This window comes from Sciurus carolinensis, chromosome 12, assembly GCF_902686445.1.
Source record: "Sciurus carolinensis chromosome 12, mSciCar1.2, whole genome shotgun sequence".
Lineage (NCBI taxonomy): Eukaryota > Metazoa > Chordata > Mammalia > Rodentia > Sciuridae > Sciurus > Sciurus carolinensis.
Genome location: NC_062224.1, coordinates 85,606,141 through 85,631,782, shown reverse-complemented (window position 1 = coordinate 85,631,782; position 25,642 = coordinate 85,606,141). Strand labels below are relative to the sequence as shown.

General features: G+C 53.8%; 2 protein-coding genes across 2 annotated transcripts in view; one reads left to right on the top strand and one right to left on the bottom strand.

Annotated features, from left to right (window-relative positions):
- The first annotated feature begins 717 nt into the window (after window positions 1-717).
- On the top strand, window positions 718-4,745 carry Shisa4 (shisa family member 4). Its single transcript, XM_047519735.1, has 5 exons — window positions 718-1,077; window positions 1,437-1,608; window positions 2,527-2,660; window positions 3,478-3,645; window positions 3,867-4,745. Exons 1-5 carry the CDS (start codon window positions 1,005-1,007, stop codon window positions 3,911-3,913), a joined length of 594 nt encoding a protein of 197 aa, XP_047375691.1. The 5' UTR covers window positions 718-1,004; the 3' UTR covers window positions 3,914-4,745.
- Window positions 4,746-8,578: 3,833 nt separating this feature from the next.
- The window catches only part of Lmod1 (leiomodin 1), a 40,963-nt gene continuing 23,899 nt past the window's right edge, over window positions 8,579-25,642 (bottom strand). Inside the window, exons 2-3 of the mRNA XM_047521357.1 lie at window positions 10,480-11,994; window positions 8,579-9,302 (exon numbers count right to left, since the gene is read on the bottom strand). Coding sequence (XP_047377313.1) covers window positions 9,276-9,302; window positions 10,480-11,994 — 1,542 coding nt within the window. The 3' untranslated portion in view covers window positions 8,579-9,275. The remainder of the gene's footprint in view (window positions 9,303-10,479; window positions 11,995-25,642) is intronic.

Sequence of the window (25,642 nt, the reverse complement as noted above, 5' to 3'; positions counted from 1 at the left end):
TGGAGTTGTGGAAAGATCAGATGAGGTAAATTAGATGTTCAAGTGTGGAAGGGCTGTACGTGGAGGGGATTAGGTAGGTTTGATGGGTAGTTTCCAGTCAGGGAAGCTCTTGCAAGCTCTGAACACAGTCATTGGTGTTGGGAGACTGACTTCCCCCACCCTGAACACTGTCCTCACCTGTAGTTAACCGTGGCCTTCCTCAGGCTCTCTTGGTAGTGCAGTGATTTTGCAGACCTGCTCCCTGAAAAGGGTTTTCACTGTGAAGAGTGTTTAACTGACAGGCCCCATCCATGGACCTGCCATTCATGCTGGTGAGGCCATGGTGAGAGCGCTGTCCATTCAGAGGGGGAAGGGCCATCTCAGGGAACCAGCGCAGCTGCCAGTGTCCAGGCCTGTGGGCACCCTTGGGGACAAAGCTTCTCTGAATTGCCTTTCAATGGGTGCCTGTGTTCGGAGAACGGGGGCGGGGTGACTCCAGCCTCTTCCCCTCTACTCCGCCCGCAGGACGTCCCGGACTGGACACTAGGGCAGAGGACGTCCCGCACAAGGGAAGGTCCGGTACTGCCCCTCCAGGGTTGGCCCATGTGCTGGACATTCGGAGGTGGCACCAGGATCAGGGCTTCTAGGGTCCGAGATGATGATTGGACTCAGGCGGAGGGCGGGCCCAGGACACAGCCAGGCCTCCCTGGCTGTAGAGCTCAGCTGCCAGCTGTGCCCATGGTGGCTCCGACGGCAGGAGCCACTGCGGTGCCAGCGACAGGGTGAAGGGGGCCGGGCTCCGGAGCCGGGCTGGGTGGGCGTCGCGGTGGGTGGGCCCCTGGGCGGTGCGCCTGCGGCGCGGGCTGGGTTGCCGCAGGCGGGGCGCCTGGGCCCGCCCCCGAGGAGGTGGGAGAGGAGCCCGGGCCTGGCCGCGGGCAGGGCCCGCCGCAGCTCCCGCGGGCCGGCTTTTCCTCCTGCGGTCCCTTTTCTGGGCGGCCGGGCCCTGGCCGCGCTCAAGCTCCGCCATGCCGCCCGCGGGGCTCCGCGGGGCCGCGCCGCTCGCCGCGATCGCCCTCTTGGTGCTGGGGGCTCCCCTGGGTAAGGGAGGGCAAGCGGGGCGCGGGTGGGTGGGATGAGGCGGGGAAGGGGAGGAGCCGACCCCGGGCCGCGGCCCCGGCTCCCTGGAGACCCTCGGGCTGTCGGCGCGCCCTGGATCCTGCGGGGTTCCCAGCGAGGGAGACAGCGCCGGGAGGTTGGGCGGTGGGCACTGGCCCTGGGCACCGGGCTCCGCTTCAGGGAGAGGCCTCCGGGGTTCCGAAGCTGAGACCCTCAGGTGGGGACAAGAGTTAACCCTAGCTTCCGGGAGCCAGGGGGCTGGAGACCATAGGGGCGTGGGGCTAAGGGCGGTGGAGTTGAACTGGCCGGGTGGCCACTGGCGCCCCCACCCCTGCCCGCAGCGCTGGCCGGCGAGGACTGCCTGTGGTACCTGGACCGGAATGGCTCCTGGCATCCGGGCTTTAACTGCGAGTTCTTCACCTTCTGCTGCGGGACTTGCTACCAGCGGTACTGCTGCAGGGACCTGACCTTGCTTATCACCGAGAGGCAACAGAAGCACTGCCTGGCCTTCAGGTGAGCTCCCGCCTGTCCCCTCTCCCGGATCCCCTTCTCCATCCTCTCAACAGGCCTCCTGCCTTCTGCCTTTGTGCACCTCCACATTCTTAGCTCACTGGAGTCACCAGGACTTCAGCTTGGAGACACAGCTGGCTGGTTAGGGCTGATGTGGGAACTCCAGAAAGGCTTGTTAGCGTCACAGGCTTGGGCTGGGGCGAGTGTTTCAGGTTCCTTCTGGATCGGTCCTCTTGGTCCTCCCGGATCCTGCGGAGCTACTGTTCAGGGTTAGCACCAGAGCAGTGCAGCTTCGCGGATGCTCTGGTAAAAAGGCTAGAGGCTTGGGTTTGATTTCCAGGGCTACTTCTTACTTCTTGATTGGGGAAAGACACTTGCTCTCTGTGGATCATTGTTTCCGCTACATAAAATAAAGGGACTGCCAAAATTAGTGGTTTTCTTTTTTGTGATGCTGGAAATGAAACCCAACCTTGAGCCTAAAGCACACTACCACTGAGCTATTCCTCAGCCCCAAATTAGTGGTATTCAAACTCCCTCTTGAAGGTGACTGCGAATGTATAGAACAGATGTAAGGAGATTGTCTGAAGTGAGGTTAGAAAAAACGAAACCGCTGTAGCTTATTTCCTAAGGCCGCTTTAACGGCTAACATGTAAGTCTAATCAATTAAGTTGTATATGTAAAAGCCCTGGGGGAGGGGCACACTACAAATCCCAGCATGCCTCACACTAGCCAACCAAGCAGCATAGCCTTCTGGGAAATGGAGGTCCCTAAGATCTACTCCACAGGACTGGGCAGAATCCCGCAAGGAACCCCAAATCTTAGCATGCTGTAGCCCCCTGCTGGCCAGGAGTTGGAGCCAGCATGATGAGGACTCCCTCCTGCAAGTGTTGGAAGGTGAGCGGGCCTGTTCTTTGTCTAAAGTCCCAAGACCATAGCAGGCATCGCCTCTGCTGTGATCCTATTTGTTGCTGTGGTTGCTACCACCATCTGCTGCTTCCTCTGTTCCTGTTGCTACCTGTACCGACGCCGCCAGCAGCTCCAGAGCCCATTTGAAGGTATGCACATTATTGGGCAAAATGGACGTGAGGTAGGCTGGGCTGAGCCCCATGGTGGGCACCAGAGAGGTCAAGGATTAATGAATTCTGCGGTGGTGTGCGTTTCTGTATGAATTCTCCTGGCAGTGAGTAAACCTGGAAACACACTTGTAAGCCCATGAGAATTAGAATGTGCCTGGCGCATGTGGGAATGTGGGACTGTGTCCATGTTGGTGCATAAACATGAATATTCAGCTGTGCACAGTAGTGCAGTCTGTCAACAGCGGGGAGTGCACTGTAGGTCTGTGTACGCAAGAGACTCAGGAAGAGCATAGGATGTGGTCTGTAAGTGGTGAGCATCGATTGGGTGTGCTCCAGTGTACAGTGGAATGTGTGTCTGAGTGTTGCATGTGACTGTGTGTTTGTCCAACTTTGAATGACATGGGGATAGTGACACCATGTGGGAGATTGGTATGGAAGGGAAGGACTTGGGGAGGACCCCCTTAGTGGCAGCTGTGATGGACATCAGATGCCAGCTCCTGGAGCTGCCTGGTCATGGCTAAGTGGGGCATTTCCCTGCCCATCTACCCAGTTCATGAGGCCTCTGACACCTGCTTAGGGGAGCCATCTTGCAAAATACAGGTTGACCAGGAGCGCCATGTGTGCAGCCCCCTACTCAACTCTGTTAAGCAGGGTTTGGGAGACAAAGGCCACAGGTGACCAGCCTGGAGCCTGCTAGAGGGTCAGCCCCAGGGTGCCTATCTGGTTTCCTGGGTAGGGATCAGAGGCTTCTCTTGGGAGGTGGGACTCTGAATGCTAATCATTGTCCCCCATATAGGGCAGGAGATTCCAATGACAGGCATCCCAGTGCAGCCAGTATATCCATATCCCCCGGACCCCAAAGCTGGCCCTGCACCCCCACAGCCTGGCTTCATGTATCCGCCTAGTGGTCCTGCTCCCCAGTATCCTCTCTACCCAGCTGGGCCCCCAATCTACAACCCTGCTGGTAAGTGAGCAACCTGGAGCCCCTGATCCAGTGTGCCCCTGAGCTCTCTCCAGAACCTCCCTTGCCTCTCACTGGGGATTCCCTCTCCCAGACTTCCTCCACCTCTAGCTGGAAACCTCCAGACCAGCTCCTCCCCATGGATCCTTCATACTCTGGGGGGAGGAGTTTCACTTCCTGTCCTGTGACCTCACTGACCCTCGTCCTGTCTTCTTGATTTTCAGCCCCTCCCCCCTATATGCCACCACAGCCCTCTTACCCAGGAGCCTGAAGAACCAGCCATGTCTCTGCTGCCCCTTCAAAGATACCAACTTCGGGAGATGCTCCATCCTGTACCTGCATCCAGCCCTGGGGATGGCACAGGTCTTCTAGTCACCAGGCCCCACACCAAGCCAAACCCTGGGCCCCACCAAGGACAGAGCCCCAGAGGAGTGGAACAGGAGTTGAACTGGAACTCAGCCATGAATGAGGGGTGATGGGGAGGGCTTGGGACTGGTGGACTGTTTTCACTAGGGGCAAGGAGGAGAGATGAATGACAAGCTGGGTCATAGCCCCTGCTTACAAGTAGTCCTTCTGTTCCTGGGATCCCAACCAAAAAGGTAGGGACCCTGCAGTTTGCCCACTTTGGGCTGGGGTGGGGACCATGGGAGGCTCCATCAACAACTGGCAGTAGCCCCTGTCTATGGCTGCCCCACTGGCCAGGGCTGTGGCCTGCTGGATTAAAACTGTAAAGGTGTAAATCTTGTTGGTGGCATCCTTGGGCCCATCCACATCTTCCGTTAGCACCGCTGGGCCCATCCCAGGCAGAGCCACCCCAGGCTGAGGGGTCCTTGAGCTGGGTCCCAAAGCCAGTGAGGTGGATCTGGTGGCAGCTTTAAAGCAGGTCCTCACTTGCATTGCAGAGATTTGCTGTCCGGGTTCAGACCTCTGGAACACCCGAGACGCTATCAACTGTGCAAAGGCACCTCCCCCATCCACGTAGATTCAAATTCAGACCCCACTCCTAAACCTTGAGCATGTCTCTGAAGGTCTACATGCCCCAGTGTCCTCAACTGTGGAACTTGAATAACACCTCACCGCTGTCATAAGGGTGAAATATTACGTAAATGGAACTGAGTCTGTCTTTCCTTCCTGATCAGAAGTCCTAGGACTAGGAGCCAAATGGAGGGATGATGGCATCCATGAGACTGGAGCAGGGTGCTTCTGTCAGCTGCTTGGTCATCAAGGGACCCTGAAGATGTCAGGTCCCCCAGGCCCATGTCAGAGCCCCCACTGAGCCACGCAGTGAGGGATGTGACCTTGTTTCCCCCTCTCCCATGAAGGCTGCTTGTAAGAGGCAATCTGGGAGGGGCAGCAGGTACCTGGAGCTGTCTGGCCATCTTCCCCTGCTGTGCCTCTGGCTTTCTTGTGTTCTCAAGACTTTTCTGGAGACAGAACCAGAGAAGGGAGATTTATAGATTTTTTTTTTTTTTTTAATGGTGGAACCCAGGGCCACGTACATGCTAGGAAAATGCTCTACTACCAAACTGGCCAGCCCAGTTTTATAGGGGTTTTTGTTTGTTTTTGTTTTGGATGGTATTGAGGCACTTAACCACTGAACTACATCCCAGTCCTTCCTAGTTTATTTTGAGACAGGGTCTCATTAAGTTGCCAAGGCTGGCCTTGAATTTGAAATTCTCCTGCCTCTACCTCCCTGGTATTCCAGGTGTGTGCCACTAAGTCTGGCATATTGCTTTTAATTCAAGTGGAGGTAGTGTCAGCTCAGTCTGGCAAAGCCACCACCACCCAATGTCCCCTCAATTTTCCCAGTGCCTTCCTCCCAGTTCCTGAAGCTCAGTGTGGCCACAGGCCCTGCTCTCTTGCCCTACCCCTCAGGCTGTTAGACCCTGTGCTCCTGCAGCCCAGCTGGGCTCCGGAGAGGGCCTTTGTGCTGACCATGCTGCAGGCCCTCTGCCACACACGTACTCTGGAGAATTACCTCTTGTCACACAGCCTGGAAGGCAGGAGTCCTGGGCCAGGGCTCTGGGGCCAGGGTCAGTGATGTGCTTAGGCAGAATTCTGTCCCACTGCATTCGCAGCTTCCCCCTTCTCAGTGAGATCGTCAAGGGGCTCACAAGTTTCCCTGGACCTGACCCAGACACGGGGGACAGACCTGGGCTCCAGCTGCAAATCTGCTTTTGCTCTGGGGCCAAGGGGTGGCAGCAGGGTCCACAGAGTGGTTCTGCCTTCACCCTGCAGGAGAGAGGATGACCAGGTCATTGAGGTTTGGAGCCCAGCTTCCTCTACTCCAAAGCTGGGAGGCAGAGGAGATGTGCAGGATCAGTCTTCTGAGTTTCCCAGAGAAAATGGTGTAATTTATGTAAGGCCATGACAGTCAGAATGAATTATCCTTGAGTCAACAGCCCGGGACCCATGCGAAGTTATTTTATAGTTTAGAGTGGAGGCAGGTGGAAGGTGTGGCAATCCCCAGTTTAAACTGTGCAACACATTGGAGGTAAGAATTCCAAGAAAAAAGGAGAAACCCTGACAGTGGGACTTCTGCATGCTCTGAGCAGAGGACCCTGTCACATACTGGGGTTCTTTAAATGAGGGAAATACTTTTTCATCTCTCCCAAAGCACGTTAACCTCTGACCCCATCTCAAAAGGCTCATCATCAGGGGAGTAAGAAAGGCCCAGCAGGGTGGAGCGAAGCCCGGAGCTGTCACTGTCCCTTCCCATCACCTTGTTCTTCAGCTAGCACCCCTGAGAACCAGTCAGGCACTCCAGAAAGATAAAAAGGGCTGGGAAGGTCACTGACCTGAAGGACTGGGGTACCCCCATGGTGCGAATAGGATCTTGCTAGGTTGCAAGGGAACACTGAGCGCTCTAAGGGGGACAAGTCTAGGAAGCCCAGATGGGGAGAGGTGTTTCTACACAAAACATGATGCCTCTGGGTCTGGGGATGCACATCCCTAGCAAGCCCCAGGGCTCAAGCCCCAGTACAACAAATAAAACGCCGCCTGAGGCCCTGGATATGACCCCCAGCACTGCAAAAAGCAAAACCACAAATTCCCACGAAAGAATAATGAGCAGAGAGGCAGAACTTCAAGGGGGCTGGTAGTGAAAGCAGAGGTGGCTGAGGGAGGAGGATCTAGGGGCTGGAGGAGGGAGCCCAGAGATGCGGCACAGGTGCGGGGGCAAGGCCTGCAGCCCAGGAGGCACTCGGCCTGACTTTGGGCTGACCAGAGACAGGCCTCCCGCAGACAGCCAGTGAGCTGAGAACCGCAGTGGGCAGTGTACGGCTCTCCAGCCCCTGAGGGGCGATCTTGGTCTTCCAGAAGCATGCTCCTGGGTGAAACTTGCCCAGAGCTTTTGTTTCTTGAAGAGGAGTGAGTGAGGAGGAGATCCGGACTCAGACTGGAGCCCTTGGTCCCAGCCCTGGAGTTTCCTGGGGACAGAAGGGGTCGGATGGGCACTTTTCCTGGAGGTGTGGGGCAGGCGGGGTGGAACCGGAGGCGTGAGGACAGTGACTACAGGCAGGCGCTGCAGAGCTGAGTCGTCGCTTCTCCTGAACTGGTCGTCAGGGGACCTGCTTTTGAGTCCGGATTCATCAACTTGGACAAGTCATTTGCTTTCTTTGAAGTTCATACGCTGGGTTAGGATAAAACATCTCCAGCTTTCCCCCCTGGGTTTTAGGGAGGGAAAGCCGGTGACTGCCCGTGAGAACCGAGCAGGTGGGCGGCGGTGTGAGCATGACCAGCAGAAACGCGGTCCTAGCGAGTACCGTTCCCTTCCAGCAACAGAACAGGTCCTGAGCGCACGCGTCTGCTGCGTGCCTAGCGCTCTCCTTTGGTCCTCCAAGACCGCGAGGAGGACCCCGGAAACAGTCCCGTAGGGTGGGGCAGGCTCCCCGTCCCGTCCGCCCATCTTCTTTTCCTGTCCCAGGTTGTATTCTGCAGATCCCCAGAGCACTTTCCCGGTGCTGGAGCAGCGGGAGAACGTGGGAAGCTGTCAACCCCCAGATGGCGCTGTGCCCCCGCATCAAGTTCAGATGCACCGGAGAAACGATTACATCATCCCAGGCCTGGGCAGAATCCGCCAGAAGCGCGGAGGAAGGAAACAGAAGGGAGTGGGTTTTTTCTCTGACTAAATCGCGTTGAAGTTTGGTAGGAAGGGTTCTAAGGTGACAGGTTCTGTTGAAGCCTTACGATTGGGAGATATTGTTTGGTTCTATTAGGTTTCTAGTGCTTTCCTGAGATACCATCACCAGTCATTTCACTGGAGGAAGGGGTGCGCAGGAGGATCTGTTATCAGAAGGAGCTCTAGAGGCTAAAGACCTGCGCTCTCTGCCTTTTTTATTTGTGTGATCATAGACGTTAATCTCTGTGGTTCAAACTTTATGGGCAAAATGGAGAGAATATGGGTATCCACCTCACAGAATTGAAGGATGAGCCAAAGCAATCCAAAGCATTTAGCTAGTACCAAGCACCCAACAGGCACAGGGAGAAAAGGCTTAGCTTCAGCTCACACCTTCTGAGAGTGTACCCTGGGGTCTGGTGTGGGCGCTGCTTCCCACGTGGTCCCTCCTCTTCCCTTCCTGGGCCTATGATTGCTGTGGGGAGCTGGCCCTGAGCCCACAGTTAGGAAGAGTCATGGAATGAGCATCCCCTGAACATGCCTAATACAGCCATCAAGGACCCGGTCCTCTGCTCTGCCCTGTTACCCCGAGAACAGCTCTGGACACTGAATCCAGGCAGCAAGCCTGGCTCAGAAGCAGACCTGGGACAACCAGGCCCACAGCTTGGACTTGCCCACATGCTATGCTTTCTGAGGTGGTAAACCGAGTTCATGGTCAACTGGATGATGAAGCAGGGGACCTGATCTTCTAGAGCCCTCCTGGGAGTCCTGGGTGAGCATCAGGACCCGTAGTACATGACAGAGGCGAGGCACAGTGACTCTCAGCTAAAGGTCTGTATATATTATCAAAATCTTATGCAAAAACAGATACACAGCTATTTTTACAGCAGCGGGTGGGTGTGAGGAAAATGTCTGCTTTGGCATCAAACCTTCAGGTCCAGCTGCTGTCTGTCCCTCTCCTCTCATCTGGAGCCCACTCCCACCAGGCACTGTCCATCCAGGCCAGCTGCCCGCCATGTCCTCAGCCCTTCCTGCTCTCCCCTTGGACTCCCGTGCCCTCGATCCCTCTGCCATTGCCCCTCAGAGTACCACTGGCCCAGCAGCTTTGCCCCAAGGGCTCCTCAGAGGCCTGGATCCTGGCCCTGAAGGGCAGTGGGGCTGGATATGTGGTCCCCAGGGGACATCTTTCCTGGATCATAGGCCTTTTGCAGTATGCCAGCTACACAGGTCCTGGGCAGTGCCATCTTCTCCATGATGCACAAAAAAGACTCTTCTTGTCCAGAAACCTCAGCTCTAGGTGTCAAAGCAATTTTTGGAGAGCCTCAGAGACAAGAAAAGGAAGGCGACAGGAGATGTGGCGTCCTCCTTTGAGTGTGGCCCAGGCCTTGAGCTCTTCCATGGCAGAACAGGGACAACCACAGCAGGTCAGCCAGAGTGGGGTGGGTGGGGTCTGTGCAGCCCTGGGATGTGAGCCAGGGCAGTCATGGCCTTGGCACCAGAGCCCAGCAGCCTGATCCTACTGAAGCAGCTTGGGCACTTCCACCTGTAGGGCAGAGAGACAAGCAGGTTAGAGCAAGGAGTTTGGTAAAGGGGCCTCTGGAATTCATTTCACCTCCCTCCCTTCTGGAAGTACACCGCCCCAGATCCCTCAGTATGTGTCTGTGGGATGATTACATGAGGTATTGACACCAAAGGAGCATTTTTCCTCTTCTGTAAGAGGAAATGTCAGAGCCCAGCAAGTTGGGAGGTTGAGGTAGGAGGACCAAAAATCTGAGGCCAGCCTCAGCAACTCAGAACCTGTTTCAAACTAAAAAATAAAATGGGCTGGGGATGTAGCTCATTGGTAGGATAAATACCCAGGACCATAAAAAGAAACAAACAAAAGACCCTGGATATCATCAGATGACCACTAAAATTACAAGTGAGGTTGTCCTTTATCTCATGTCCAGTGGCAAATAATGTGAGGGTAGAGTATTCACTCAGACAGCAAATGACCATGGACTCTGTCACCCAGGGAGGCGGGACTATGAGAAGTAGGGTGCCCAGGGATGGCCCATGTGTCCATTGCACTGGTTAGTCAAAGGTTGACTTTCCAGAGGGTGAACCTTTGGGATAGGCTGACCTGTAAGCCTGGGCTGGCCCTAAGAGGGGATTCATAAAACCAAGATGGCATTTGTTTGGGGAATGGAGAAAAGAAGACCTAGAGGAAGAAGCCAGGTGCAGTGGCACAGGCCTGTAATTCCTCCTGGCTAGAGGATGAGGCAGGAGGATTGCAAGTTCAAGGCCAGCCTCAGCAACTTAGCAAGACCCTTTTAAAATAAAATTAAAAGTCTGGGGATAGGGCTCAGTGCAGAGAACATGAGTTTCAATATCTCTAGTTTTAAGAAAAAAGAGGACGACAACGACTTAGAGGAAGAGCCCCAGCAACGCTCCATGTGGAGGCTGCTTCTCCACGTGCAAGAGGAACAGGTTGGACTGCAGGTGAAGGAGTTCCAAGTGTGGAGGGAGAAGCCAGAGGAAGCATAGAGGCCCACCCGCCTGTAAGGGAGGTACAGGAGTGACCTGCCTGGGGGCAGGAGCGTGGCTCAGATGACCTGCAGGACCTGGGGTCTGGATGCACCCGCAGCCCAACACCAGTGTCTTGGCACATGTGCCCTTTGCAACTGCTCCCTCCTGTAAGCCCCTGGTCACCCTGCCCTGCGGCCATGGCAGCAACTTGCCTTCTTCAGCTGCTTAAGGTTGCTGGAGCGGATGGCAGCCAGGAGCTGGTCACGCGAGTTCTTCTCCTGGGCAGGGAGGACTTTGTCTCCCATTTTCCTCTGAGTGGCTGGGGAGAGTGAGTTCTTCAGGTTCTCCATGATAAGGGGAGGAGCCAAGGGAGGGGGAGGAGGGGGCGGGGCAGCTGGAGCCCCGCCTTTCTTCGGGGAGTTCTTTGGAGCAGGCTTTGGAGATGGCTGGGGTGAAGGTCTGGGGGAGCCCTTGGCCAGGGTCCCAGCCTTGGGCACCTCCAGCAGATCCTTCTTCTCCCCACCGGCTTCCTGGGCCTGCCTTTGCTCCTGCAGCCGCTTTTGTCGCTGCTTGTCCATGTTGCGGCTGAGCAGGTTGGTGACGGTCATTCGGGGTCCAGCAAGCTCGAAATGGTAGCCCAGCTTGAGCAGGGTGGTGTTCTCCTTGAGCAGCTTGGCGATCTCCATCTCCGTCTTGCCCCCGCAGATGTGCCGCTGGTTGTGGAAGCGCAGCTCGGTCAGCGTGTTGTTCTGGAGCAGCGCTCGGAAGATGGCCAGGATGCCCTTGCCTGTGATGTGGTTGGAGTCCAGGTTGAGGCTGGTGATGGTCTTGTTGGCCTTGAGCATGATGGCTATGGCGAAGGCCACGTGGTCGTCCGCGCGCGTGTTGGCCAAGGCGAAGACCTTGACCACGGTGTTGAACTCCAGGGCCTCGGTGAACCTGACCAAGATCTCGTTGGTGATGCAGTCTGAGTTGTTGACGTTCACTTCGGTCATCTCTGGGTCGTTGTTCTTCACTCTCTCCAGGGGCTCGTCAAATATGCTGGGCGCCGCTTCCTCCTCCGCCCTGGCCGGCCCCTCTGAGGGCTTGCTGGGCCCACCAGCGTCCTGTTTCTCTGCTGCTTTGGTTTGACTCTCTTCCTTGGCCTCCTTCTCATTTCGGGACTCCTCCCTCTTGGCTTTTCCATCCTCCTTTTTCGTGTCCCTGGTCTCAGTTCTTCTCTTTGCTCCCTCCTCCTCCTTTTTCCTGTCTGTGTCCCCACTGGCTCTTTTCATCTTCCCGTCCTCCCTCCTTGCATCTGTGCTCCTGCTGTCCCCCTTCACCTCCTCACTGTCCCCTTTCTTGGCCAGCTCCTTCACCTCCTCACTCTTCTTGTCCTTGTCCTTGCTCAAGCCCGGGGTCCTGTCACCCCCTCTCTTCTCCTCTTCCTTCCTGGTGGCCACCGTCTTCTCGTCTCCTCTCCCGTCCTTCCCTGCCTCCTTCTTGTCCACCACGGCTCTGACCCGGCCCTTGTCGATGCCCCTGATCACCTTCTCCTCCTTTGGCCTCTCTCCACTTCTGCCATCAGCTTCCTCTTTGTCTCTGGAGAAGCTTTTCTTTAAACCACCCCTCTTTGGCTCCTTTCCCAGGTCTGAGTCCCGTCTGGGGCCCAGGGCCTTCTTGCTGGCATCTCTGCCCCTTTCCTCTCCGTTCTTGGCATCTGCTCTGGTCTCCACTTGCTTGCTTTCCTAAGAATTCAGAAAAGAAAAATAAACATGAAGAGCTGGCTTCAGAAGGAGGGGAACGGGTACGGGACAAGTGGGGAGCACTTATACAACCGCCCCTGGGCCTCTGGAGGACACTTGGTGTTCGGGAGAGTGATGGGCACATCCCTGTTGAGACAGCAGAAGTGGAACTTTGCAGGGTTCCAGCCGGAGAGAATGGGCTGGTATCAGGCTCACAGCCACGGGTCATGAGATGCCAAGATGAACACCTGCGCAGGTTGGCACCAAGCGCAGTTCCTTTCCCACAGCATTCTCAGACCCAGGTCTGCCCTTTTCTGTCACGGGTGATTTATCTATTGCACTACTGCCCCCCGACCCGAAGGACTTCTTCCAACAGTGCTCTGTCACACATGCTAGAACCTGAGGCAAGAGAGAAAACCACTAATGCTGACCCTGTCTTTGTTTTGAATTTTCTTTTTTGGGTACTGTGGATTGAACTCAGAACCTTGCACATGCGAGGCAAGCACTCCACCACTGAGCTACACCCCAGTCCTTTTTCCTCTGTTTTGAGATAGGGTCTTACTAAGTTGCAGAGGCTGGTCTTGAACTTGGAATCCTCCTGCCTCAGCCTCCCAAGTAGCTGGGATCATAGGTGTGCCCCACCTCCCGTGGCTTCTGCCCCTGTGTTCTGTGCTCAAGGTCACTGCCTCATACCCCTCAGCCTAGTCCCAGTCCTGTTGCCAAGGGGAGGTCACTGGTTCTCAGATACTGGAATGTTATAAGCCAGGACATTTACAAAGAAAAAAGGAATTGAAAGAATGGAGACAGGGTTGCTAACACTTTCCCAATTAAGGATATTTATAAATTCTATCATCATCATTTTATTGAAACAAGGAGCTAATTATTAAGAAGTAGGTAACAGAACAAAGGATGTACCCTTACCGCAAATGCCAAAACATGGTGCCTCTTTAAAAGTTCACAATGTTGTCTTTTTTTTTTTTTTTGCAGTGCTGGGGATGGAACCCAGGGCTTGACCATGCTAGGCAAGTGCGTGGCCACTGGGCTGCATTCCCAGCCCTAGTCTTTATTTTTTAGTAAAAATTTTGCTAAGGACAGGCCTTTCCCTATAGGTAGCCCTGGAGTCCACTAGGGTTCTGTGACTCACTCTGACCACACAGACGTGGGGATGTGGCTCGGGAGGCTGTGGGACGGGGTCCGTGGAGCACAGTGGAGGCTTGATGTTCTGTGCTGCCAGCCGCCCCGCACTCCCACATGGGGGCCTATTTCTTGCTCCATGAAGTCGAGGAGCTCTTTCCAGAAGACTAGTTCACATCCCCACCACAGGAGCAGAGGAAGCAGCAGATGACCTAAGAAATGGCATTAAATTTAACTGTCCAACTGGGATGGAGACCTCAGAGCAACTGGGACTCCGAGGGATGCAGTGAGGACCTTCCTTAAAGGTGCCTTGAGAAATCATGGCGTGAGCACTGGAAGGGTTTCTTTTAAGAGAGTCCAGCGAGATATGGAAAGAGGGAAGGAAGAAAGGCACTCTTTGACCCAGAGGGAATGGAGGGCAAGGTTGGCCCTTTGGAGACAGTTTGTATCTGAACCACAAACACAGCCATTGGGGACCAGCCCCTGGGTATTTGGCAGTGAAGTCCTCAACTCTTCTGCTAGAATCATGATAGTCAGCCCAGGGACCCAGGGCCTTGGGGACAAAGCCTTGGAAGGGGCACTTCTTGCCTCCAGCCCTAAAATGCATGGGGTTCTCCCTGGGGCTGTGGTGATGGAACAGGGGACAGAGAGCCCCCTCACACTCACTCTGGTTCCCAAGGAACTGAGTTCGCCACCTGTGATCACCCTGAGCCGGGATACAATGATCTGCCTAGGTGGCTAGGGAGTCCCCTGCCCTGCCGTCCCCCATCCAGAGTGGTTCTTTCACAGGTTCCATCCCCGTGAGCCTGGCATGGCCTCTAGACGTCAGACCTCAGGGCAGACTCCTGCCTGCCTCTCCTTCCCTTCCCCGGATGTGCCCCCATCAGAATGTCCCTGCGCCCACCAGGCTGGTCCAGCTGTCCTCTGCAGAGTTGCTATGCCTCTCAGCCACAGGCTTCACTGAGGGAAGCTGGGGACCCAGAGAGATGACAGCCAACTCCACCCAGCGGGTTCAGGAAAAACTGGGGCCCAGGCCTGATCGTCTCTCGAACAGGCACTGCTATGGTTTGGATGGGAGGTGTCCCCCAAAATCTCACGCGTGAGACAATGCACGAAGCTTCAGAGGAGAAATTAGGTTGTGAGAGCCTTAACCGGATCGGCGGCTTAATCCCTGGTGGGGTTAACTGAGTGGCAACCGAGGCAGGTGGGGTGTGGCTGGAGGGAGCAGCTCATTGAGGGCATGACTTGGGTGTATGCTCAGTCTCTGGAGTGGAGTCTCTCTCTGCTTTCTGATCGCTACGTGAGCCGCTTCCCTCTGCCACACTCCAGCGCCATCATGTTCCGCCTCACCTTGAGCCCCCAGGAATGCAGCCGGCCTTCTATGAGACCTCTAAAACCTTGAACTCTCAAATAAATGTTTCCTCCTCTACAATTGTTCTGGTCAGATTTTTTTAGTGACAGCAGCGAAATGGCTGACTAAACAGCCACCAAGTCAATGCCACTGCATTCGACCTTCCTATTAGGGGCCAAAGCTCCCCCAACCCCTGTCCGCCCAGCACCCCTTGGGTGCCCGAGTGCTCTGCTGTCCATGGGACCTCAGGAACCCTCCTTCGGGCTCAGGACTCCCATTCAGAACCTTCACTCCCTCCCCAAGCAGGACTTGTCTTCGCTTGGAACCTTCTTTCTCCCTTGACATCCCAGGTCCTGACCTCTGCCTTTTGTCCTCCTGTGGGACCACTGGCCACTCCCTTTCAGGTGCTTCCCTCCACTTTGCCAGCTAGGACCTGCCAAGTGTCTGTTCTGAGGAGGTGTGCCAACCCTTTAAAAAGAACCTAATGAAAAACAGACCGGTGGGGGAGGGGGAGAGGGCTGATTAATCATCAGTTTCCTCCAAATAGCCAGGAATGAGTGGGGCTGGGCTTGTTGCAGCTCGAGCAGCCCTGAGAGCTCAGATGTTGCCTTAAAAGGAGAAGGAGCCCGGAGTGCTCCCTGGACTGGGATTTCTGTGAAGCCAGTTCCTCAGCACACAGCAGATTGCTCTCCTTCATGCTTATCTTAGAAGGAGTCCAGGCCGACTTCTTTTTGTTTCTAGAACCAGTGGTGCATCCTGGTGACCTCCAGAGGTTATTTTTGCTTGTGTTCCTGTCTTCAGTCCTTAGTTGACCTTTCATTCCTTATAACTAAAGGGATTGGAGTTAGCTACGACGAAGAACTTCCATAGAATGAAAGTTTGTGTCCTCTACATAAGGGACCTAAGTAGCAATATCTTTTTCTCCTTCAGAAAAGCTGAAGGGATAGGGAAGGGCCACAGGCAGGGGAATGGAAAGGATGGCCTCAGAAAGCCGCTGGTGGACTGGGTGCCGTGGTACATGCCTGGAGAAGCTGAGGCAGGAGGATTGAAAGTTCAAGGCCAGCCTCAACAACTCAGCAAGGCCCTAAGCAATTTAGCGAGATCCTATTTCCCAATAAAAAGGACTGGGGACAGTCACATGAGTTAGATCCAAGTTCAGTGCCCCTGGTGGGTTCAGTGGACAGAACACAGCATCTTCTCCCTCACAGGGGTCTTCCGATACGATTCCCTGTGAAGTCCTACCTGACTGCAGAGAAGAGAACCATTCACCACCCACTGCCAAAAGAGGAGAGGAGAACTGTCCATCCAGACGCTATTTGAATACAAAGACATAAAGGTAGACAATTGTCTAGCCTTAAACAATGAGAACTTTCTGAGTGCAAGAGTCAAAGCCTCCGCGTGCTGCGCTCGGCCCCAGTCGGCTAGACCCCTGCTAGCTCGTGCCAACTCTCCCAGCCCATCTCTGTCCTTCCTGTGACCCAACATCTGAGGAGAGTCAACCCAGCCCCAGACAGCTGCAAGGCAGTCTGCAGGAGGACCCTAGGGAGGACTGCTCGTCGGGGCAGTCGGAAGGCACAGCAGTGCTTTGACTTGTGTCCCCTTTCCAGCCATTTGCTCCAAGGCAGAGCCATGGAGTTCAGGGTGCCTGCATGACTGCACACCTCACATGTGATACCTCTGTCATAAAGTCAGGCACCTTTTCTCCTAAAGCAAGACTGAGGTGATGCTGATTCCGATGGCAGTGTCACTCTTGCTGTGTCCTGTAAGTACCTCCCTGCCCCCCACAAGGCCTTCTGGCTGGAGGCATCCAGAGTGCCCCCAGCTCGAGCTCCAGGCTGGACGCAGGGCTTCTTGTCCCCAGCTCAGCTTTTGCAAGGCCCTCTTCCCAGGCCTTAGCTGCAGTCCCTGAGGGCATCGACAGCCTCCTGCCCGTGGATCCAGAACTCGCTAGAAAATGTACTTCTACCTTGGCGCTGGCCTGCTTCTTGTTTCCCCCGATCAAGGTCATATTTAGCAGGGAAGTCAGGGAAATGGGACATCTCCTAGTCCTGCTCCCAAAGTGCCAGCCCCTTCCTGGTCCTGCACCACATCTCAGAACCCAAGATCTCACTCCCCTTTTCTTCTCAAGAAGCTGTCCCAGCAGGGGGCACTCCCTCCAGCCACCTGGTGACCTTCTGGTCTCAGGAACTGCAGCTGCCTGTGTCATCTGTCTGCACAAGGGGGGGCAGGGAGGAACTGGCCACAGGTCCCCTGGGAGAGCAGCTCCCTTTCAGGGCTGGTGTGAAGGGCAGGGCAAGTGGCTGGGCCCAGACCTGTGGGGATCAAGGGAGTTGTCCCCTCAGGTCTCCTGCCTTGCTCCATGTGGAGTGCCCACGCTTTCATGGTTTTTCTACCAAGAAGAAAGATTTTAGATTCTCCTGGCAAGCAGTTTCAGGAGGGCCCACTGCTGTTGGGGAAAGTGGCATTGCTGGGGCTGGCATTCTGGGGAGGGACCGCAGGAAATGTGGGCTGTGAAGGAGCATCCCTCTGTTGAGGCTGGGCCAGTTCATTAGACAGATCTTTTTATAACTGGCATTGCCCCTAGAAAACTTCAAGTCCCCTTCAGAGCTATCAGGAAAGCTGGAATTGTTCTGGTAAAGTTCTAACCATGGTGGCCTGGGAGCCCAACTGCCTAGTTGGCCCATGTGCAAATCCCAGCTCTGCCTCCAACTAACCGTGTGACCTTGGATAAGTCACTTAGCCCCTATGAACTTGTCTTATGTGCACAAGACTGACCTCCCTGGGGCTCCTCACTGGGTTGTGAGAGTCAGGACTCGAACCAAGGCCTTGATACCAAAAAGACTTGAATAAGAGATAAGCCTCGGCTGGGCTGTGGCTCAGTGGTAGCGCGCTTGCCTAGCATGCGTGAGGCCCTGGGTATGATCCTTAGCGCCACATAAAAATAAAATAAAGGTATTGTGTGCACCTACACCTGAAACAAAAAAATTTTTTTTTTAAAAAGAGATAAGCTGTGACCATTCTGGATCCTTTATCAATAGTGCTTAAACCACAACTGTGGGCAGTAGGGCCCCATCCTCCTGTAGTGGAGGCTTCCTGCCCTCTCTGCTCACTCAGAGTTGATCAGCAGGTGAAATTAAGCACTTACCCAGTGGTCAGTGGAACTACATTTTGAACCTTTCCATGGACAACAAAATGACCACACCCCAGACCCCAGAAACCTACTTGGAAGGCTAGAGGCTGGGAAGGGACCAGACTGCTTTGGGAAGCCTCCCCGCAGACCCCACCCCAACCCTATGGTGAGAGGGAGTGGTGCGGTGGGAGAGGGACCTGTGAACCCTGTGTGGGACTCAGGGTACAAAGAGGAGGTGTCTGTCCTCCAGAGTAAGTCCCCGCAGAAACCCTCTGTGGGTCTTGCTCATTCACCCATTCATGGTTTCATCCATTGGGATAGGTACACAGTGCTACCTGAGCCTTGTCTTCATAACTTAGGGGACAAGCTGATCAAGTGTGTGTAGCAGAGGGTGATGGGGGAGTGGACTCCCTGTGAACAGATGGCCCAAGAGAGTTACTGCCTCAGCTGACAGCACCCCTCCGCTGGACACAGAGTCACTTCATCCCTCCCAGGAAGGTCTGACAGCCCCTTTCTCAACTCCTGCTTGGCAGTGGACAAAACCCACAGCAACCCCTGGCCCTTCCCAGATCATCCCATGCCGGCTTCCCCCATTTCAAAGCCCCCCACTCTAGGAAAGCACAGACTGTCTCCACTGGCCCTTGCAGGACAAGTTCTGAGGGAACCCTCTCTTCACCCCTCCCAACTGTAAGAGGCCGATGAGGAAACCCAGGCCTCAGAGACGGGGCTGGGGAAGCGGGGAGGAAATGGGCAATGAGGAGAAGTGAGACGATAACCTTCCTCCCCTTCAGCTAACATCTCTGGAAACAAACTTTCTGGAATGTTCAAGGGCTTGTACACAAAGACCACACTCAGTCACTGCCCTACTGGAGTACAGTTAGTCTCATAAGAATAGGGACTTAAAATAGAATTCCTAATTTGGGGTTGGGAGCCTTTGTCCTATATGTAGGGGCTGCAGTGCCACCTCCTCACATCCTTCCTGAGACCACTGACCACTCTGCACTTCTGGAGCTCCCAGCCCCTGACCATAGCAGGAGAGCGTGGGTTCTCACAGCATGGGTGCTCTGGGAGGGCCCTTTGGCATTGACAGCCAGGAGCGCCATCCAGTAATCCACATGGAGAGAGTCTACAACAGAGGTGCCAGGCCCAGAGAGACCCCTGTTACCCCAGTCTGACCCTTCAACACCAGAGTGTGCGGATGTCTCTGTCAGTTCTGCTCCCAGCCTGAAGCCTATTGGTGAACACTCAATAAACATGACGGACAGTATTGGAGGTTTGTCCCCCAGCATCCCCAAAAGAATGCAAGCCTTTTGGACACTGCCTGTCCCAGTCTCAGGGCTTCAGAGAGGGTAATGTGGGCACCCTCAAGGGAGACACGTGCACCTGGTGAGCCCTGAGCTGAGAAGCCAGGGCCAGTGCAGTCACAGAGCTAAGAACAGCTGCGCCCTGCAGGCATTCCAGACTCCTGCTGCCCAGCCCCACCCCACTTGACTTTCAGGCTTCCCAGGCACCCCAGTGGTCCCCACTTGTGAGAACATGGGTCATCTCCCAAGGGTAGCGCCCAGGCTCTAGCCCCCTGGCCAATGCCTACCTGCAGAAGGTTTGGCCTCAGGTCTGGGAATGGCAAGACTCAGGCTGTCCCCTCCACCCAGTGAGGAGGCCAGAGAGGCCCTGACACAGGAGCTCACTTCTGAGCTGTAAGCCCCTTTGTCTAAGGGGCACGGCCCCCACCCCTGGCTGTCAGTGCACCTGAGAGTCAAGGTCCAGGACCTTTGCTCAACCCTGTTTCCCAAATCCTCAGTCCAGGGAGCCTCCCCATGGCTTCTTGTCACCTTACCTCTCCAGCCTGGCAAGAGCTGACCTCGCGAGAGCTTCCTGACTTGCTGTTCCGTATGTTCCCAGATGGTAACCAACTCCTGTGCCTCACCCCATGGCCCACCGGGGACTGAGTACTGTTATCCCCATTTTAGAGAAGAAGAAATAGGAGCCCAAGAACACACAGCTAATAATGTTGAAGTAAAAATTCAAGTTCAGGTTCTCAGGCTCCAGAGTTTGAACTTTTAATCCCTATACCATTTTCCTCAGTATCCACAGGGCATTGGCTCTAGGAGTCCCTCAGATACCAAAGTCTGTGGCTGCTCAAGTCCCTAATATAAAATGCCATAGTGTTCACACAGAACCTAGGCACATCCTCTGTATGCTTTATTTATTTATTTATTTTTGGTACCGGGGATTGAACTCAGGGTCACTCAACCGCTGAGCCACATCCCCAGCCCTTTTTAATTTTTTTTTTTTTTTTTTTAAGAGACAGGGTTTCACCAAGTTGCTTAGGGCTTCGCTGTTGCTGAGGCTGGCTTTGAACTCATGATCCTCCTGCCTCAGCCTTCGTAGTCCCTGGGATTACAGGCATGAGCCATCATGCCTGGTTCTTCCATATGCTTTAAATCATCTCTAGATTACCTATAATACTTAAAGCAATGTAAATTGTATGTAACTAGTTAGTATTGTATTTTAAAATTCATATTATTTTGACTGCTGTATTGCTATTTTTATTTTTATTTTTTCAAATATATTCTATTCACAGTGGGTTGAATCTGCAGACGTGGAAGCAGGGGGTAAGAAGGCCAGTTGTATTACACTGTGTGTGTGAATGGAGCCACGCGCCAAGCTACCCTTTCACCTGAACACCTAGTCCCCAGAGATAGCTCTTCTCCTCCAGCCACCCAACACTAAATAAGAATGCTGATAATAATATCCACAACCATCTAGTGTTTACAAGGTGCGAGACACTGTGCTAAGTGCTTTTCATAAGTCATTTATGTAATTCATTCCTAAGCACTGCAGTCCTGAGCAGGCAGAGCCGGGTGAGGCTCCGGTCTCCGTATCCGTCTCCGTGGGAGGAAGCTAGGGGGAGGGGCCCTTCACATTCCCTGCCCCTGAGCTGTCTTGAGAGGTCTTCCTTTCCCACTGTTTCCTCTAAGATTTTTCCACCATGGCCTTAACAACCATCACCTTACCATGGTACACAGTGAGTGACAGTAGTCTTAAGTTCTGCTAAAGGAAGGATGCTACCAGGGCAAGGAAACACTTCAAAACTTCAAATCCAGCTGGGCGCTGTGGTGCACGCCTATAATCCCAGCAGCTCCAGAGGCTGAGGCAGAAGGATTCAAAGCCAGCCTCAGCAACTTAGCAAGGCCCTAGGCAATTCAGTGAAAACCTGTCATTAATAAAATACAAAAGAAGGACTGGGGATGTGGCTCAATGGTTAAATGCCCCTGAGTTCAATCCCCAGTACCAAAAAAAATTTAAAAAAAATAAAATAAAATCCACAATTTCCTTTCCTTTTAAAGGCAGAATATGATTCCAGTGTATGTACATATCATGTTTTGTTGGTTCATTCATCTGTTGAAGGACACTCAGGTGAGTCTTGGCTCTTCTGAATAATGTTCTTACGAACATGGGTGTCCAAATTTCTGAATCCTTATCCTCAACTCCTTTGGGCATCTACTTGTAAGTGGAACTGCAGGAACGAGGCCCAAAATTTGGCTTCTCTATTCCACCTGCCTTGACTGCGTCACCTCCTGTCCTATCTAGCCCTGTCATTCACCATCTGGCCAATATCTTCAGTCTGGTCACCAGTGCTGGCCAAAGCCCCAACCCTGTATCTTGAGACCCTTGCCTGAGCTATTCCCCATCCCCAGCTGCTGGTCATCTTGGGAGAGTAGCCCACCCACTCACTGTAAGCTGCAGACCCTGCTGCCCTGCGCCCTCCAGATCAGTGCCAATGCTGAGCACCAGCTCTAGAGTTCAAATGCCAGTCTCTGCTTCCTGGCATCCTGGGCAGGTTAATGAACCTCTCTCATCTGTAAAATGGGACCATAATCCTTCACAGGGCTGTTGTGAGGCTCCAATGAGGCGCTGCAGGCGACATATCTACAACAGTGCCAAGGGCTCGGGAAGCTCGTAGGGAAAGTCACCTGTCATGACTGGTCCCAGTTCCCGCATCAACTTTCTCCTGGTCCTCTGCAGCGTCTCCCTCCCTCTGCCTTGTGTCTCTAGTCTCAGTCCACCTCCATTCTCCACAGACCACCTCCTCTGCTTTCTTCCCAGGACGACACACAAAGCCTCCAGTGGGGACTCTCCACCTCCAGCCGTCACTCCTACAAACTCAGTTCCCTGCTCACCTCCTGTACTCATCCCTCTCCTGCTGCCGCAGGTCCACCCTGCCCCATGGGCAGCCCAGCCCTCCTCTCTCCACGCTCTCCCCATAGCCTCTCTGTCCCAGCTCCTTCCTCTTAGCCTTTCAGCAGTCTCTCCCTGTTACTCAGCTCCCGGCCTTCACCCTGTGGTCCCTCCCACGGGCTGCCTCTGTCTCCAGCCTTCTACACCCGGATTTCCCCCAAGAGCTCTGCTTCTTCATCCCCTCGTTCCTCAGTCCCACACAATCTCACCTCACTCCCCACATTCCACAGCAGTTAGGTTCACCCAGATGGCTTCTGCCCCTCTTGTTGCTAAATCAGATTCACATCTTTCATTCTTTATCTTGCCCGGCTGCTTCAGGAACATGTGGTCCTGAGGACCAGGCCCTCCCTTCTGGATGTTGCCTCCCTTGGTTCCCCTCATGCCCCCAGGATTCCCTCCTGTTCGGCCTCCTGCAAGGCGCATGCCCCTGCTGGACTCAGGCGTGGGGGTGTTTTCAAGGTCTTGTTTCGAGCCTCCTTGTTTCCACTTTTAGACCCTCTCCCCGGGTGACCTCATCCACTCTGCTGGCATCAGTGGCCGTCTATGTTCTGAGGCCTCTCAAAGCTCCTACAGAGGTTCAGACCCTTCTGTCCTGCTGTCTAGCAAACATCTTGGTTTGTGTGCCCCAAAGTACCTCAAAAACTGGGCTCCTCATCTCTCCCCATCCCTTGCTTCCTCCCGCACACGCCCTGTCTTGGAGAATGGTTCCTCTAGACATCCTGTGCTCCCTTCAGAAGCCCTTCTGGGATTTGGAGAGGAGGCACCTGAGGAGGCTGCCTGGATCCCTGGCAATCACTTCACTCTTCTCTCCCACCAGCAACCCAAGGGACGTGGGGGAGGCTGGGAAATCAGACTACTTCACAAAGACCACTTTGCTCCCGCATCTCCCACACGGAGATGATGGGAAACCTAACGCCTTTCAAACCAGCCTCTCTCTCTATTCTTGCTCAGGTGGCCCTACTTTTGGCCAGGCCAAAAGTAGGGTTGGGACAACAACCGTCTCTCAGATATTGCTGACGTCATCTAGGAGAATCTCCACGCTGCAGCCTGGGGTCCTTCACATGCACACGTCCGCAACTCACTTCTTGGCCTAGAACCTCTGAGTTGTCCCCCAACACCCTCAGGACAAAGTGCAGACTCATAGGCCCCTCCTGGCCTGGCCACTGAACACCTCCCTTGGCAAGTTGGCCTTCTTTCCCGCAGTCTGCATCGGTCCTGCTGACTCTAAGACCTGAGGCAGCTAGGCTTCTGCACGTTTGCAAGGGTGCTGCATCACTTGGAAAGCTCTTCCCTCTTCTTCCTGCTGAACTCTGTCTGTCCTTAGTGGGATCAGCTTGACTGTCTGGATTTTACTTTGGGTTACAATGCAAAGTAACAATTTAACTTTTTCATTTCAAACAGATATCTAATATCTGCCCTACTTTTATGATTAGGAAAAAGCCAAATTTTTTATTAAAAAAGGGAATTATCACTGGGCACAGTGGCACATGCCTGTAATCCCAGCAACTTGGGAGGCTGAGGCAGGAGGATTGAGTTTGAAGCCAACTTCAGCAACTTAGTGAGGTCCTAATCAATCAGTGAGATCCTGTCTCTAAATAAAAAATAGAAAGGGCTGGGGATGTGGCTCAGTGGTTAAGCAACCCTGGGTTCAATTCTGGTACCAAAAAAAAAAAAAAGGGGGGGGGGAGAAAGGAAGAGAGAAAAATTATTTTAAAATGATTCAGTTTAGCAAAAACAAAACCAAACAGAAAAGCAAGAAAGCAAGATCAGGGTTGAGGAATAAACCTATAGTAGAGTTCTTGCCCAGCAGATGTGAGGTGCTGGGTTCCTCCCCAGCCCTGCAAAAATAAAGTAATAACATCAAAAAATTAAAAAGCAAGACCCCTCAGGTCAATGTGGAGGAGGAGGGATGGAAGGGATGGAGGGGACAGAGACTGGTGGTCATTCTCCTGCTGCTAGCCTCTGTCTGGCTCTGCGACGCCAGGCCCCACCATGCAGCCTGGCCTCTCCTGGTCCTGTTCCAGCACTTACCAAGTCAGCTTGGTGATAAATATTAGTGCTGAGCAGAAACCAGGAGGGTCTCAGGCACCGCCTCCTGCTCCAGTGTAAACAGCAACTCCACAGCTCATTTTTCTCTCCCAGGATGATCTTTCCAGGGTTGGGGAGGGTGCAGTGGTATCCCTGAAAAGGGCAGTGATTTGTGCCCGGGGAAAGGGCCTTTCCTGATGCAGTTTGGCGGGAGACCAGCTCCACAGGGGGAGCGATGCCCCATCTCGCCTGCTCTGCCCTTGGAAGCAATGGGGAGCAGATGCAGCTTCCAGAGAAGACAGTGAATGATGTACAAACTTGGGTGGCTGGGCTCTTGCACGCAATCTGTCACCAAACTCTCTGCCAAAGGGAATGGGGATCCTTGATTGCTTGGGGTCTTGCAGGGGCCGGATTTCTAGTGAAGTGGGTGTTGAATGGGGGAGATGACTTGACCTTGGGGAGCCAGAGGCACCAGAAAAGAAGACTGGGTGGGAGCAATCATTTATTCTGGCCCTTAGGACTCGCACCAGAGGCCTCTGCAGGCTACCGAAAAGGGAAGAAGGCCCCTAGGGAGCAGAGGCTATTGCCTTAAGACTGTGCTGGCAACATCCCCAGGCAGGCCATCCTGGTTTCTGTTGGGTTATGAAGAACCCATCTCCAGGGACCTGGAGGTGCTTAGGGCAGACCTTCTCTCCCAGGGAAGGGTCAGCTCCATTGTTTTCTGCAGAACTAAATGTTTGCCAACTGGTCTGGTGAGTCATGCTGGGAAGCTTGTAGCAAACCCCATTTTTGGAGAAGTCAGGAAATCTCTTTAGAGAGACGAACGAGACACTTGAGTGCTTTGCTCTCTGAAACGTCTGCTTGCTACTTTCTGCTTCTTCATTTCATACTAGCACAGATGAAAATCCAAGTGAGTTTGAAAAACATTGTAAAGATCTACTCGAAAGTCAGCTATTTGTCCCAGAGCACTGGGTCCCGCTTGGGTCCCTCGGGGGCAGCAAGAGGAACATGTTGTCCTCTTGCTGCTGGAGCTGTGAGCAGGAGCCCTGGCTCTCACCCAGACACCCTCCTTCCTTTTCTAAACAGAAAGGCTACCATGGCCTAATCGGGACCAGCTCCATGGGTGTTTGACCTCAGCCTCCCGCAGGGCTCCATGCTCGGGAGGGCCCTGTGCTTCATTTCATGCTCTGCTGTGACCATCTTGAAGGTCTTGATTCTTGAACAAAGGGATTCAAGGCCTCACATTTTCATTTTTCTCTCATCCTTAGATTATTTTATTTACTTATTTTTGAGGCATGGGGGGATTAAACCCATGCTTCAAAAAATCCTCTTGCATGCTATGCAACTGCTCCACTGGTGAGTGACATCCCTAGTCCCCATTCTTATTTTAAAGCAAATTCCAGGTATATCATCTCATGTGTATAAATATCAGTGTATATCTCTAAGAGACAGAAACTTTTTAAAAAGATAGTTAAGGGGCTGGGGAGATAGCTCAGTCGGTAGAGTGCTTGCCTTGTAAGCACAAGGCCCTGGGTTCGATCCCCAGCACCCAAAAAAAAAAAAAAGATAGTTAAGATAACATTACCTGAACAAATAACAGCAGTTCCTCTTTTTTGGGGGGAGGGCATGTACCAGGGATTGAACTCAGGGGCACTGGACCACTAAGCCACATCCCCAGCCCTATTTTGTATTTTATTTAGAGGCAGGGTCTCACTGAGTTGTTTAGCGTCTTGCAGCTGCTGAGGCTGACTTTGAACTTGCAATCC